At 34.8% G+C, this 16,393-nt stretch overlaps 4 protein-coding genes across 8 annotated transcripts; 2 read left to right on the top strand and 2 right to left on the bottom strand.

Moving 5' to 3' along the window:
- Nucleotides 1-254: 254 nt before the first annotated feature.
- LOC111406137 (ATP-dependent DNA helicase 2 subunit KU80-like) lies at nucleotides 255-5,095 on the bottom strand. Of its 4 annotated transcripts, XR_002704941.1 has the most exons (5): nucleotides 4,921-5,095; nucleotides 4,316-4,435; nucleotides 3,534-3,616; nucleotides 879-1,009; nucleotides 255-757 (listed from the first exon to the last, which is right to left on the bottom strand). XR_002704941.1 is itself a non-coding variant. In XM_023035358.1 (3 exons), exons 1-3 carry the CDS (start codon nucleotides 4,936-4,938, stop codon nucleotides 682-684), a joined length of 225 nt encoding a protein of 74 aa, XP_022891126.1. In that variant the 5' UTR covers nucleotides 4,939-5,091; the 3' UTR covers nucleotides 255-681. The 4 variants fall into 4 exon arrangements, 1 of the variants encoding a protein (XP_022891126.1); XR_002704942.1 differs by lacking the exon at nucleotides 3,534-3,616 and having other exon boundaries at nucleotides 4,921-5,093; XR_002704943.1 differs by lacking the exons at nucleotides 3,534-3,616; nucleotides 4,316-4,435; nucleotides 4,921-5,095 and adding an exon at nucleotides 1,235-2,356.
- A 181-nt stretch (nucleotides 5,096-5,276) lies between these two features.
- On the top strand, nucleotides 5,277-7,527 carry LOC111406134. The gene is made up of 4 exons (XM_023035352.1): nucleotides 5,277-5,904; nucleotides 6,108-6,253; nucleotides 6,356-6,436; nucleotides 6,523-7,527. Exons 1-4 carry the CDS (start codon nucleotides 5,475-5,477, stop codon nucleotides 7,204-7,206), a joined length of 1,341 nt encoding a protein of 446 aa, XP_022891120.1. The 5' UTR covers nucleotides 5,277-5,474; the 3' UTR covers nucleotides 7,207-7,527.
- A 2,099-nt stretch (nucleotides 7,528-9,626) lies between these two features.
- Nucleotides 9,627-10,351, top strand: LOC111406135. Of its 2 annotated transcripts, none has more exons than XM_023035355.1 (2): nucleotides 9,627-10,120; nucleotides 10,166-10,351. In XM_023035355.1, exons 1-2 carry the CDS (start codon nucleotides 9,884-9,886, stop codon nucleotides 10,316-10,318), a joined length of 390 nt encoding a protein of 129 aa, XP_022891123.1. In that variant the 5' UTR covers nucleotides 9,627-9,883; the 3' UTR covers nucleotides 10,319-10,351. The 2 variants fall into 2 exon arrangements, with proteins under 2 accessions (XP_022891123.1, XP_022891122.1); XM_023035354.1 differs by having other exon boundaries at nucleotides 9,627-10,135; nucleotides 10,169-10,351.
- A 3,040-nt stretch (nucleotides 10,352-13,391) lies between these two features.
- LOC111406807 (acyl-lipid omega-3 desaturase (cytochrome b5), endoplasmic reticulum-like) lies at nucleotides 13,392-14,545 on the bottom strand. Its single transcript, XM_023036179.1, has 4 exons — nucleotides 14,477-14,545; nucleotides 13,972-14,045; nucleotides 13,686-13,775; nucleotides 13,392-13,608 (listed from the first exon to the last, which is right to left on the bottom strand). The coding sequence occupies exons 1-4, from the start codon at nucleotides 14,543-14,545 to the stop codon at nucleotides 13,518-13,520; spliced, it is 324 nt and encodes a 107-aa protein (XP_022891947.1). The 3' UTR covers nucleotides 13,392-13,517.
- Between the last annotated feature and the right edge of the window lie 1,848 nt (nucleotides 14,546-16,393).

Genomic DNA, 16,393 nt, shown 5'->3' with positions numbered 1-16,393 from the left:
TTCACCTTGTCTTGGTTGGTCAAGAATTGTTGTGTCTACAACCAAGGTTAAGAATTCAAGGACCGGTATCTTCCATCCCCTGTACTACCCCTCAAGAAAGAAAAAAATTGGACCTCTGTACAAACTAATGTTTCCAGCTTCCTCTCTATCTTTAGTCTTGAACAATGAATTTTCCAAATAACGGCCATGTGGGAGCAACAAGTCACACGCAGGAATCTAGTATAGAAGCTCAAACAACATAAAATCCATAAATGGATCCCAGAATGATATTAATACTAAACATTCCAACACTCAAAATGAGAAGAAGTAAAAAATGAAGCATTTCTTCCATACTGCATTACACAATTTACGTAGTACTGCAAGTCTACACCCTCCAAGAATTAAAATAGAGACTCTCTGAAAGAAGTTGAGATCCAACGTCCAAAATTGGTTGTACAACTTACCGTCTACCCAATAATTCATTGAAACATCATTTTACATTAACATCAAGTTTTCTTTCATTGCCAATTGAAAGATTAAGCTTGAAAAATATGTGCAACTTTTCAGAATGGACAAGTTTCAAATCCATTGTTTGGCGTGATTCCTGTTGAAGTTATACATATCAAAGACACGAGTAGAAAATATATCATCAAAATATCTGAGTGAATTTCTCGTGACCATGCCAAACTAGAGGCCACCAGGTCAATTCTCACAATCCTTGCTCGGCTTTTGGCTCCCTTTTAACAATAAAGCTTCAGGCATCATCCTGGGAGACTCACTGTTTGGATAGCAAGGATATATGCACCAACAATAAGCATTATGCTAAAATTACGAGGTGAGAATAAAAGTAAAAAATGAAGGCCATGAAGAATTGTAGGACAAACTTTGTAATAACCGACCTGTCAGGTGCTTCTTTCTTGCTTATCAGTGTAATTTCTAGTGATGCAAGATATTCACCGAATCTTTTGAGGTCTTTCTCTTGGCAGAATTTGACAAGATGGTGCAGGAAATCATTGAATTGTTTGGGTTCCTGTTGACAGTTGTTTCAAAGTAGTGTGCAAAAAGAGTCAACATAAATACTACAAGTTCAGAGCACAAATTTCTCATGCAAATTTGGGGGGAAAAAGTAAAAAAAAATAAGTCACTGAATTTCAGCTATTTGTTTCTCATAGCTAACCGGTTTACATTTCTCATGTCAATTTGGGGAAAGGTTGCTTGAATTTCACAAATTTGTTTTCATAGCTAACCAACTTACATTTCTTGGATAAGAACCAATATATAGTTGAAATAGTATGCTTAATCACAAGGATAAAAAATACAGTCAACATATTTCCCTGAATACAACTGTAATTTGAATCTGGCAGAGCTGCAGAAATTGTTAGAGAATAACACGAGAACTTCATCATTAATAACTCCTAAAACAACACTTCCACTGTTCTTCCTACTATGACGTTGTGCAGTCAACAAGAGATGTAAAATAACATTGAGGAAGGGGAATGGGCCAACAAGTGTGAATAAAATATTCAAGATTGAAAGTTACACGCCAATAAAGATAAAATACTGATTATCTAGTCATATATTGAACCAAACAATATGTGATAAATTGAATCATCATTTACAAGTAGGCTTTTAGTGTCTAGGCAATTTCCTGGGTGATTTTTCATATCTTGAATTGCTTTATTAACCTATTCTGTACTATCTCTTTGAGACATCATGGCTTCAAAATCTTGAACAGGATCCAAATCCCCCATTTTCTCAACTTTACTCAAGAAGTGAATTCAGTGTCTTGCACATCAGTACCTTCGCCAACTCCTTCCTCACTTGATCCAGTTGGTTTCTCTATTAATAATATTTGAGACAACTTAAGCTACAGAATAAACTGAGTAAGAAAAACCACTACTTCTGTAGAATTTGGTTGCATACAAAAAATAATTATGATGATCGGCCAAAATAACATTCAAATTCTCTTTCAGTTCGAAGCATCTATGAAATTAATCTATAAACAGCTTTATTTTGAGAAATAAGTTCAGGATCAGGCTCTGTTATCTTCCAGAGAGTTTCTTCAAGTGGAGGGACAGCTGCATCTTGTTGCTTAGATTTTACAAGAAGGAAATGATGAAATCGCTCACATGTAGACCGAACGCAATTATTTTCTGGAAAAAGAAAAAAAGATACCAAAGAAAATAATCTGTGAAGCACAAATCAGAAACGTCATTGGTAGAAAATTCTCGTTCACATAGCTAACAAGGCATTGTTTTGTTTTTTCAGAACAGTAGCCTTTCAGGATTCACCAGCACCAAGTTTAAGTGTTTTTGCGGAAAGAATGCATTGTAGTACAAACAATGCAATGTTTCCAGAAATTCTATGGAAAAAAAATAATAATAATAAAATAAATAAATAAATATATATATATATATATATATATATATATAGAGAGAGAGAGAGAGAGAGAGAGAGAGAGAGAGAGAGAGAGAGCCTGTCTGGCTGTGCTTTTTCACCAGATTTTCAGCCAAAATAGAGCCGTTGGTCCAAGCTGCAGTCCCACCTCACACACAGGCAGTCAAAAATTGTGGGCTGCATCGGTAGGAAAATTGCTGCCAACGGTCACTTTTTAGCTTTTAATTTCTCCCAGACAGGCCCAATCACCTTTTTTCCCAAAGATTTTCCATGAGACCTCATTATTAAATAAAATGTACCAATCAAAAGAAACTGATTAGTTGTTTCCCTGTTCAGTTGTTCTATATAAAAATACCAAACTGGGACTTTTAAAACCTTCGGGATGATTGTGGCTTAGCTGCAATTTAAATTGGCAGGAAAGCACACACTCAGACTACTTACTAAAATGTTAACAGTTAGGAGGTTGAAAAGTGATTCTATTTCTTCTAAAGCAAGTTTCCTTCAATTAATGCTTTGGTGATCAAGCAATATTCATGGCTTGAGACACACCAGTATATAACAAGCAGTGTAGTGATGACTAGAAGAGCTCTTTTAAGGGCAATGCATTTGGCTCTTTAATTTTTTCAAGTTTAGTTGTCAAATTAAAATAACATCTTTCCACTAAATCAAGATGTGGTAAAGTTGACAACTGGGAAATGAAAATGCGGTGCCCTTATTTTTACGGCTAGAGGATTTGTCATTAAAACTCAAGTCTTACCAGGATTAGTGTCTCACTTGTGTTCTCTATTGTTAGTTTCATACAAATTTGCAACAAAACCGACACAAATAGCACCCCAACTCCCACTAGTATAACCAATTCACATTGTCATGATTGGTCAAGAATAGTTGTTTCCACAACCAAGGGCAACGGTTAAAGGATCAATATCCTTCATCTCTCTAATCCCCGCAAGATAAAAATGTAAGAAAATTACTTTTAACTATCAAACAAACAATCCACCCTCTCCTAACTATGGTAAGGAGAAAATGAAAAATAATCTCTTAGCAAAACACTGCTTTCTTGTCAGAAAACCATTTGGCCTAACTATTTCAGTGAAGGTCAAGTCCTGCAAAAGTGCACAAAGATAACATAAAAGGATATTGATAACAGAAGTACATACAGATTTGGACTTCATTGAAGAAACATGCCCACACTGCTCACTTCTCTACCATGGTAAGGCTCAAAAGCTTAAGTCACAGGATACTACAGAAAAATAAAAATAAAAATAAAAAATAAATAAATAAATAAATAAATAAATAAATAATAATAATAATAAATGTGTACAAACTATTTCTGATCAGTTACAATACACTAGGAAAACAACATCAAGGCCACACATTTTCAAAAGAATTAGAAAGCACAATATTTTGTAAATCTGATTTTCAAATACAAAATCCAACTAGCATCAACTAACTAACAGGGCATGCCAACCATTGTTCTGAGAGTTTGGAGGCAATAACAAATAAACCAAGATCATCTAATGCTATGGTTAGAAATTTGGACTGCCAGGATAATACAGAAAGCTTTCAAGAAAAGCCATAAAAAGGTTTGGACACGAAAATTCATATTGACCAAATTCGAATTATCCGTATTCGAAAGAAAGAAGTGTCTTGAGTCAAATAAAAAAAATGAGAAATGCTACATGTACACTAGAGTTATACAGCCCCCTCACATTTGAGGGGGCCCACGAATTTTTTAATCAATGTGGGCCCCCTCTCATGTGAAAGGGGTGTACACTAGAGTACAAGAAGCGTTTTTTCTAAAAAAATACTAGCATAAAAGATGCCATTCTCGTAGTGCAGCAATTCAAGAAAACATCATCAAAAAGATTATGTTAACAGGAATATGAAATTAAAGTGAGCAAAAATAGACAAATAAAAAGAGAGTTTTTCTTCCACCTACCAACCCAGTAGGGCCAGTACCAAAGATACATTTTTTGTACGCCCAGCTTCACGTTGACTAGAGACATCCGAAGCTTTTCCTGGTGCGATCTGGATATATTCGAGTCTTTGCAATTCGATTCTGCAATAATATAAATCACATAGGAAATGCAGCAGGATACCAACCCAATATATTTGTCACAAAGCATGTGTACTTGGAATCCTAACCATTTGTATTCCGACAATTCATAAAAAGGTATCATTTTTCCCTGTACATTAAACATCGAAATTGCTACATTGAAAAAAATACAGGAATCAAGCACAAAAGCTCAAAGAGCGTCATATCCATTGATAGGTGCCAAAACGACATTATTAAAAGGAGATTTAGAAGAACATCAAAATAAAAGGCAAAACAGAGCAACAACTACAAAGATGTTATTTTAATTTTACAACTAAATAAAAAATCAAATCTACAAATGAATTCTACGTTCAACCAGCGATCTCAGCAAAAGTTGCATTAATATCCAAAATTCTTTTTACTGAATTAAATTTCAGAACTAGTCCATATGGAGAGTAAAAATATAAAGATTTTTTTTTAAAAGTTTGATCGAGCAACACATGTTATACCTTAAAAAAAAAATTCATTTGAAAATGGTGAAGGCCCTGGAGTTGCTTTCGTAATTACAGTTCCTTCCCATCCCATCTCATGCTTCCTTCGCCATTGTCGACTTGTTTGAATCATCCGTTTCCGGTCTCAGCTTCAAATTGATTCATCTTCAAATTGTTTGCAAAATAAAACCCTAAGCTAAATACACGCGACGAATTTACATAAATACCCTTCGGACGCCTTGAATTAAACACCCACCCGACCCGGATATTTCCTCGATAATTAAACAAAACTCCAACGGTAAGTTAAAACTAGCGCTCCAAGTAATTCAAATTCCCGCCTAAACACAACGGATCTTTTCTTGATGCTCCTCTCGGTCTTGATTTCTCTCAGTTTCAATTACCTCTCGGTTTCAATTACTCTAGTCTCATCTTGATTTCTCTCTGTTTCAATTCCATTACTCTCATCTCAATCTTGATTTCTCTCCTTCTGATTCTCTTCTCACTGTAATAATTCACGATTTTAGTCTGAATCTTGAAATATAAATACTTCACATTCAAAAAAGATCACAATCATGGGGGATGATGATGGTGGATCAGACAATCATTCCAGGCCTCAAACAAAAAGCTTCAAGAAAGATGAGTTGAAGGCCAAGAAGAAGGCATTCTTGGCAAGAAAAGAATGTATAAAGAAGAAGACAATGGAATTATCTGTTTTGTGTGATGTCAAGGCTTGTGCTGTGATCTTAGGCCCTGATGGGAAGATAGAAACGTGGCCCGAGAATCGCAGCGATGTACAGGATGTGATCGACTTGTTCAAAAAAGACTGCCTTAATAACAAGAAGCGAAAACATAACAATAATGATCATGGTTGTAAGAAGAAGCAGGTTTTGGGAGGTGATGATGGGGTTGTAGAAGATTTTCTGAAAAAGCTTGAGAACAAATTAGATCAAGTCAAGAAACGGATAAAGGAGATTAAGACCAAAGATCAAGAAACAGGTTCAGGTATTTTCATGATTTTTTTTTTTTTTTTAATTTTGATTGGACTAGCCCTTTTTATTCACGTTTCATTATGTTCTTCCTGGTATTCATATACTGGTCTGCTTCTGTATTTATTCATGGATAGATATGGCTTTGTTGTTTGAATTAATTTTTAATCATGATAACAAACTCTTTTGAAGAAGCTGATTATTCCTTCTCCCATCCAGCGTCTGAACTTGGCAACCTGTTGAGTGGGGGCATTCCTCCTAATGCTTGGCCTCCAAAAAGTTCACAAAATCTGAGCTCATATTTTAATGCTGGCATGCTTGGTTTTGGAAATCAGTTGCCTGGGAATATTGTGTCTTCTACTCCAGTAAGGGCATTGTCCATTTATGTTGTTATTACACATTAGGCTGCTTATTTTTCACCACTATTCGAATTTTTCTTAAATCTTATTTATCACATAAACTTCCAGGGCTATTTTGGTGGCTTTCCGAACAATGTTGAAGGTATGCATTTGGGACCTGTGGTTTCTTCTGCACCTATGTCACAACTGGTATGTAAAACAATTAGCTTTTTTTGATTGATTTATATGTCCTTGCTTTAAAACTGAAATATAATTCCTTGTTAAATTTAAAATAGGGTTTTCAGCCAGAACAATACTTGCCATGTTCCTTGCGGCTACAATCTTCAAATGCAGCATCTTTCTCCACGACCCAAAGTTTGCATATGCCATACTCTGCTGGTCATACTCCTTACAGTACAGGATTTCAACAGAATTGCATTGATAACAGTGATAATTCCTTTTGGATTGAACCGCCCATATTTCAAGAGACATCGTCTTCTAATCCAACCATGGAAATACCTTGCTACTTCGATTATAAATTTGATGAGATACATGGATTTGAGCAGGCCAGACAAATTCCATTGTCATTTGATCAGTGTGATCCTGGATTTGAACTCGCTGGCGATGAGATGTCATCTCTTAATCAAACCATGGAAACGCCTTGCTTATTTGATTATCAAGTTGATGAGATACATGGATTTGAGCAGGCCAGACAGATTCCATTGTCGTTTGATCAGTATGGTACTGAATTTGAGCTCTCTACCACTGAAAATGATCGTTCCAATACTAGTGTGGAATGGACAGAGAATCAAATCTGCACAACCCAACCAAGTCCTCTAAGTTCATGTTTTTCAGTCACAAGTATGACACTCCCAGAAGAGGACGAACTTGATGTTCTTCTAGAACTTCAGCAGAATGCACCGACCCTCGACTGCTTCAACCCTGACTTTGGCTTAATGGGTACATTAGGTTTTCCATAATGTAACAGTTCAGTAGTTTATATGCTAGAGATTATCTTTCACAAAGAAAACTCTTCAAAAAAAACATTCCAAGAAACAGCTATAATCATCTTATGCGTTATCAAACAGAAGCTGTTTTTCCCTGCCTTGGACCATTTTATTAATTTCCATTAGCTTCTGAGTCTTTGGCACGACTTCTTTAAAAGCATCATGTGAACAAAATTTCTCCGCCCATTGTCCAAGCTCGGGGTCTTGTGTTGATCAAGAAATTTCCTGCCATTTATTTCCTCTGTCGCTTTAAGCCATCCCATGTAGGAACCTAGTGCAATATCAAGGTAACCGATATTAAGGGTTTCCCTTTGCTACATTTGATAAAAGCCTCATCCAACAAGACCAAACCTTCACATATTCTCTCAATGATTTTCTTTCTTGCTTCCTCTGTTGACGCTTCTTTAAGCTCCTTGTATAGTGGAATCCACTGGAATCAATAGTTCAAGTGTGTTGAATAGAATTCATTTTGTAATTAATAAGCCGATATAACAGTTTCTCTTTTTAGCATTGTGTCTACGGATGAGCACACTGCCGATGGAGTCATGGATACCTCAGTTCGCAACTTGCTGTGAAATTACAGTAGTTCGTGCCAATTCATTTAGTATAGAGTAGCTTGTGTATTTTTGCAGTTTGGATGTTAACTTCAAACTTATTCTTTATCATTGTAATTTGAATCTTGTTGTGTTCAAGAATTTTTTGACATGCTAAATTGTAAACACCCAGGTTCCACTTCCACTTCAAAGCAAGAATATACTATATGAATGCAAGGGGTGCCTTGAATAAACATTGTGTCTTGAGTCCAAAAAAAAAAGGGGAAGAAATAATTGAATTTTTTTTTTTTTAACTCTGTGTGGATTAATAATTAATTAAAAAATAAGTAAGCATTGAGCAGCTTTTAAAATTAAGCGAGTAAGTAGAAGTAAAAAGCGGCAAGGTAGTGGCATCACAGAACATTAATTATAAAATCATTGAAAAATTAAAGTTCTAGCTTTTAAACTTGGAAAAATTAATTAGAGATGACTACATAATTGAGAAACATAGTCGATGGTTTGATGAAATCATAACCCGTGGCTTTCTCATATTGATCATTTCTTATTCTTCATAATATTAAAATCTTGAATTATTGATGATGAATAGGTTGGTGATGATGTGAATCGGATTTCAAATAGGTGAAAGTGGGGGAGAATTTTAAGATTTGAAATTTAAAATAAATAAAAATGAAAGAAAAAAAATGTTATTGAGAGCCAGAGACCAAACCCCTGATAAAGAATGGAGAGAGATCTACATTAGTTCACTCGACAATCAATTATGTTTAGGGAAAATTTCGAAAGTAAGAGCCTAATTCAAAACTAAGACCAAAGATTTGAACTTTCAAAAATCAGAAATTTAATAAAATTTATTTATTATTTAATTTATTAATTACATATTTTATTAATTAAATATATTAAAGTCACATATTTATACAATTTGATCACAGATTCACAATTTAATTAATCACATAATATTTTTCGGTCACAAATCAACGTTTTGAAATGTTCAAATTATTTTATGGTCACAAATCAAAAAATTTATAGGTCATAGTTTGTTCATCCATTACAAATCAAAATTAATACGTCACAATTTATATGTCGATCACAGATTACAAATATTATAGGTCACAATTTTATTAGACGGTCACAAATTAATATATTTTTAGGTCACATTTGTCACAAATCATCTTTTTCATCGGTCACATATTTGTTTATTGGTCACAGATTAACCATTAATGATCAAAATCAATCAAATAATCTGTGATCACCACTGACAATTATGACAACCACTGCCTCTAACAATATCGCTGCCATCGTCGTCGCCAGAACCACCACCACCACCCAACAACAACACTGTCTGGGACAAAAGCACCATAGCAAGCACATCACCACCCCTCGCTGTTGCAACGCAAACCACCACCACATTAACACAAACCAAACACCAAAACAGTGAAAAACAAACCACCAGATCACGTTACCCATGTCATCCCGACGCCACAACCAGCCCTCCATCACTACCACATAACACAGCCACAATCCCCACCAAAGATCTACAACAAAATTTACAACGACGGTCGAAACCACCACAAGAAAACACGAACATAAAAAAAAAAAAAAAAAAAATATATATATATATATATATACACACACACACACACATGAGTACAAAGTTTTGATGTAACCTTCAGACAATGCATGGTATTGACAAAATCGTTCACTCAAGATTCACAGTCAACAAATGTTATACAGATTGTCTACCGTCCATAACACCAAACGCTGTTCACTATATTATGGACTATAATAAATATTGTTCCATGGAAGAACTCTACTCCAGTCACTGACGCCAAAGCATTATAATTTATCAGGAATTTTGTAATCTTGTTCCTCTAAAGATTGAAATATTTTGCTTTTCATTGCTGAATTGAACAAATATAAAATCGTAATTATGCTCTTTTAACATCGGTTTTAGAAAAAAATAAAATAAAATAACTGAATCCCAGGCATTAGAAAGCCTGGATCTGTTTACAACCAAAGTACTACCAAAGGATTACATATATACCATACATACCATCTTCAGTTCTAGCAACCAAGCAAAAAGAGAAATCCAATATGAGGGCATGTCGAATCGAAAGCCAAACCATCTGGTGATGCTTGGTCGATGGTTGGGCAGATGCACAATATCCATTTTCCCTTCCACCATGCCTCGGGAATCATGTGAAATGACCAACCTAGATAGAGACAAAGCCATACTTCCAAGCATTTGGTGCAGAATCATTCACTACGTGCATCAGAAGTCTGAAAATGATTCTGCAACACTAGGATCTGTTCAATTTTCTCCTTTTATTATGATGCTGATGCTGATGCTGCTGCTTCTTCTTCTTCTTCTTCTTCTTCTTCTTCTTCTTCTTCTTCTTCTTCTTCTTCTTCTTTTTGTTGTCATCAGGAGCATGACATTTCCCAAGTTTGCCGTGATCTCCACCTTCGCCATCCATATCTTCACACTGCTTGCTGACATAGTTTCCCGATACGAGCTGATGGGCCAATATTGCTAGATGAGGTCCCGAAACAGACTTGGGTGGAATGGGCCTATATAAATTTGAAGAAATATCAGAGTTTGCAAGGATTTATTTATGAACAAAAAAATAATAATAAATCAGGAATATAGGCTAGTCAGAGAAACTTCCAAATATATGTCCAATTCTCACCGGGTTGTAAATGTATCGAATACCAAAAAGTATCAGCCTACTATTCGCTAACTAACCCAGATATAATCTCTGTAATTTCCAAATGGAAACTCAAAACAGATGCACCTTTTAGGCAATATACGGGAATAACGATATGACATTACATATACAAGCCAATGCTCCTAACAAGATTCTTCATGACAAGTTTACTTGATGCATGTTGGATAGTGATTTATATTGGTCTAAATTATAAATAGATATAAGTGACGAATAAGTGAATAGTACTTTAGGGTCCCACGAAATGTGAATAAAAAATAAGTTTAACCAAAGTTTTTAATGTGAATACAAATTTCAAAGTTTTGAATGTTATTGAATCAGACATTTGCCTTTTCCAAACAATATTTTAACCAATTAGAACATCTCCACTCTTTATTTTTAGAGAGCATCTTTAAATTTGTAACAATTTGTTTACACACTCCAACACACTCTTTAATTTTGCTCTTTATTTTGCTTTTCCCAATATTCCTTGTTTCTCCCTCCTTCTTCAATTAATGTATATAATCTTGATAAAATACAAATACAAAGTGGGTTTGGCTCTCCAAATATACTAAGCCAACCCATTCCTATTTTAAAAAGAGTTTCTTGGAGCCTAATTTTAAGGTTTGATTTTTAAAACTCTTAAGCTGGCATGTATTTGCCATCTTTCCTTATTTTACACTATCGAACCGCTCAATGTGTAGTGCTTATGTAAATGCTAAGAGGCTGATCCCAAAAAATTCTAACATCTTTACTTCATAAAATTTTAATAGTATCCCAACTCTCAAGCTTTCTTATGATAGAAATAGTTAAATAACTAAGCATGAGTCCTAAAAGGTAGTGGCAGTGACTAAAACTGTTATACTTAAAGATCCATCCACATCCACTAATTTGTTGAGTGATAGATTTTAAATATTCAGTGTTCATCAAGGATTAATGAGTTTCAACAAATTCTTGCAGCCATCCACAGAGCAAACGAATGAGTAGAGTCAAGATCTCTTTGTTTACGTGCATTTATTTGTGAGAAGTTACAATTATCTGTCATTAGCTTTTTTATTTTGATGAAAAAAGAGCATTCATGTGTAACAGTGTAAGAATATGAAATGACCTCTTTTTCTTATGGGATCGTGGATATCAGACGTTATTTCCTGCACTATGGGAGTTGGCTCAGTTTGTCACCACCAGGAGGAAAATAGGAAATAATTATCATCAAAACTCTTCTTGCCTTAAAACAGTTCCTTTTATATATTTTACTTTTTTTTTTCTTTTGGCTTGAAATTTCTTGCTACTAAATGTAGAAGCAAAATATGGTAAAGCAATAAACATGGTTTACCTTTCCAGGCATTATGACTCCATCAGGTGGTTTAGGCATGTGAGGATGAAAAGGAGGAAATTTATAGAAGACGGATCTGAAATGAAGGAAAATAAAAAAATAAAAACTTTCAGGATATAATACACAGCTTTGAACTATGGTTGAGACTTTGTCACAAAAGTAAACTACACTCAATACCAAATTACATACAAATACCAATAAAGATATGCAATTTATTAATGTTAGGATATCCTACCTTAATTTAGGGTCGATTTTCCTCTTTATTTTAGCTTTAGACAACTTTAGATTGCCCTTATTCCGTTCATAGAAGGCCAAGATCTTTGACGCTAAAGGATGCGAGACATGAACATACAGTTTATCCATACCCAAACTGTTTCTCCGCTTTTCTTCATCCTAAATTACAACGATACAATTCAGAAAATAAATATCTCGCAGACGCATAAAGCAGAAATGCAAATGCAGAGAAAATAATTCTCCAAACAGGAACTAGCACTACAACATCATTTGCTTTTTATGGCATACAATGCATGCCGTAAAAAGTTCTTTACAGCATACACGTGAACGCCGTAATAAAGCCATGCCGTAAATACTCAATTTTTTACGGCGTACAATGAATGCCGTATAAAAGGGAATGTGCGCCGTTGATAGACTTTTTACGGCATGCATTTGCACGCCATAAAAAGATGTGCTCTTTACGGCATACATATGCATGCCGTAAAAGATGTCTCATTTTATGGCATACACGTGCAAGCCGTAAAAGAGTCCTAAACATCAATTTTTTATTTTTATTTTCAAATTTTTATTCATTTGATTGCCATCAAACCTATAATAATTAAAATAATTAAAGAACAAAATTACATACATTAATACATTCGTAATGACGTTTTCCATAATTTCTATAAACAAAAAAAAGTACAATTTATTACAAAATGAAAATAAAATGTAGATTGTGTCTAAATAATTCTAAGAAGCCAAAGACACAGATGGAAGTGTTGCTCCACTATATATTCTACCAAATGGTTCTGCCTCGAAGTTATCACTGGAGTCTTCAGATTTAACATTTTTCTAGTAAATTTGTAAGTTCCTCCCTTTTGTAATTTCTTCCTTTTTCCATATATAATCAAAATTCTCTAGAGCCATGGCCTCAATTTTTTCTCAGAGGGAGAACACATCTGGCATGTCCCACCAATATCCACTGGGGCGGTGGTGTTAGAACTCTCACTGCTTTTGAACAAATCACTGTAAGGATTGAAGTGTGAACCTTTCTTCCTTGGACTCCTAGACCATTGCAATACAAGACCAACAAAACACAAGTTTAGTTAAGCAACACTCTCTTAATCGTGTGAGGATTGTCCAATCCATTCTACATAAGTATTGAGCAGGACATGATCCTTTTATTATGTCTGGTAACGTCCAATGTCGCCACGTTATCAAAAAAGTACACTTAAAATTTCTTTTTAACTGTAATAATCTCACAGGCAACCTTACCAGATACCGGGGATATGCAAAGGGGAAAAGGGACTTTATATCTGAGGAATTTGATTGACAAATCCAGGCTCTTGTAGACTGGAATGAGAAAAGAAATGGCAGGGACACAAATTAGACCATCCAGTTAAGAAATCATAGCCACAAATTACCCACAGATTCTTAAAAGAAAGACAAACAAAAATTGTCATGTACCCATGAATCAAGAAAAGCTCAAGAATCTATGGAAAACATTACTGGTACCCATGATTCGTCGTTGTCAACATGTCCATGATTTTGATGGTGAGTCCTGAGGCTGATTATCCTATAATGTTAACATAAATAAGAACATCAGTTTTCTACAGCATTACATTATGGATTGGAGATATTTTCAAGACTAACCATCCATGGTACGTTACAAGAATGGAAGAATGCAAGATGTGTCCCACGATATTATTGAGATTGAGATTCTCGGAGAAGCTCCCATGGCCACTATAATCAACAAAGACACCAATCATAGACAACTCCGTTCTTTTCATAGCCGTTACTTGTGTTGACAGTGAAAGTAAAATTTTGTTATATCAGACAGTCTCACCAATCAATCAAATCTCATTAATCTTAATAGACACTTTGTTTTTGTATTAGATATATAAAGTTAGTAGATATTGAGAAAGGAAAAAGGGATTACCAATCATGGCCAATAACAAAAATTGCCCAGAAAATTGTCCCCTGCGCAAACCAATACACAGGGCAAAAGTCCAACTACTGAAATGCAAAGCAATTGCCATCAAACCAAGAGCCACGGCAATATCCCGAACAACATAAGAGCAAGACAAGTTTAGTATAAGAAAATCAAATACTACAAGGAGAACATATGGACGAGGCAAGGCAAGTTTAGTATAAAGAAAATCATAAGTTAAAAAGGATGTTAAATCATCCATATAAGTACTTGAATGACAGAAGTTCAAGCAAGGTAACACAAATAGTATAAAATTTATAGCTTGTTAATTATTCAATAATCTAACGCATCCCATCAAATAAATGCATAATAAATTATAAACAAATAAATTATAATCCATTCCTAATTTACAGTATATTTTTCTCAAATCCTTTCTTCCTAATAGATTAATCCTAAATGTACAACCAGATACTAATTTTTACTAATTGGTAGAAAATAAAATCAGCACTTATACCTTCTTCTGTAGATGGTGCCCAGGTAGTCGATAGAGACTTTGAGAGTGAGAGTCCCAAAGAGCTGTCATCCATCGAGTGAGAGAGGGGATGAAATGTTAGGTTTGGATTTCAGGATTTACAGCCCATATTCTAATTTGAAACTCGAATCCTGAAGACAAAAAAGTAATTACTTACCCTATTGACACCAACGGTGACGTAGACGTCGAAGTAAAGGGAGAGAGACGAGAGTGAGAGCGGGGTTCCGTTGGTCGGCGGTGGAAGGCAGAGAGAGACAAGAGAGAGCTGTGGCGTCGGGGCGAAGTTGTGGAGAGGTAGTGTTGAAGGGATGGCAATTGGGAGAAATGACGTTTAGGCTTTGTAAATTTCATATCTTTTACAATACACGGCGTGCACTATATGCACGTCGTAAATGCTCATTTAATATGGCGTGCAGAGGATGTTCACCATAAATACTTTAATTAATTAAGTTTTTACGGCATTCATATAGAGTATGCCGTAATTAGTCTCTTTTTACGGCATGCTGTAGATGCATGCCGTAAATGAATGTCGTAAAAAGTTGTTTTTGTTGTAGTGTAGGTTAAGATGAATTGCTTTATCTGCATTAGTCATTGTCACTTAGGTGTTATCGTCAATGTATGTTCCACTTTTGCAATCTCAAAAAGAAGGCAACATTCATCGATAAATGGTAATCTACAAAGAGCCTGGCAGTTAGGAAGAGAACATAATTAAGTCAACATGTTGTAGCAATACCATACAAAAGTAACGATTGAAAGAAATCATGGTAAGATTGGTTCAGCTTTACAATTCACGAGTTGACTCTAATTAATTCATCCCGTCATGTTGAAGACCCATAAATGAAGAAATTGTTTTTCTTAATTATTATTTCTCTGTGTCTCCAGAACCTATCTGTAACATGGCCTTGTGTTGTGCAGTTTGGACGAAGATATATATTATTGTACTAAAAATTTATGGACTGTATATCCACCAAAAAGCTTATGTACCATCTACAACAGTGAAGGACCAAATCTAGGTGTTCCCGTTCCAGAAAAAGCACATGTATTACTATAAGCAATGGTCATGCAAGTTCTTGGTACAAATCTACGCCAATCAGTGAATATTCATCACCAATGGCAGTCTCATATTCAGATGACTAGGGTGGTTTCAGAATCACAATGGAATGTAATAAAGGTTATCAAATAGATATTCGAAAATTATTAAAACATTCTACGAATTTGGAAAAAATTATATTGCTTTTTAACCTAGACAAGCAGAAAGCTGACTGCAACCAAGCAACAGAAGTAGATTAGACTTGGAAGTCTATAAGCAGAAAAGTGAAAAAAAGGCATGTATGAAGGCAACATACAATTTGCATCGACAACCGGGAGAAGAAATTACAGCTAGTTGCAAAATTGTAGCAAACAAGAAATCTGAGTACAACTTGAGATCACACTTCGTTTGACCAACCAATATTAGTGGAGAATTGTTAGATGGAATAAAGATGAAAAGACAATACCTAAAATTTTAATCAAAGGATGCTGATATTAACAAAATAATATGTAAACAAATGTACACATCTATTTTAAGAAATTATATTGTGAAACAGTGCATTATGTCCCGACTAAAGCATGAAGTTGATCATCAACTTAGGTAGCAATCACTGCAATCACGACATTGTGGAAATAAATAAGCAGTCTGGAAATATGGAAAAATAATATTGCAAACATTTAATGTTGAAATGCAAATTACCCCCTAATGTGTGCAAAACAAATTGATAGAACCCCGACCCACCCAGTTTTAGGATACCCTAATAACCCTACTCTAGAAACATCACTTGGTTCAAAATGTTCTTCAAATTACCTTGAGTAATTTTAAAATTTAAAAAATAATAATAATAAATAATAATAATAATAATAAAT

The sequence above is a fragment of the Olea europaea genome, chromosome 12 (genome assembly GCF_002742605.1).
Source record: "Olea europaea var. sylvestris chromosome 12, O_europaea_v1, whole genome shotgun sequence".
NCBI lineage: Eukaryota > Viridiplantae > Streptophyta > Magnoliopsida > Lamiales > Oleaceae > Olea > Olea europaea.
This window is presented reverse-complemented; position numbering and strand designations above follow the sequence as displayed.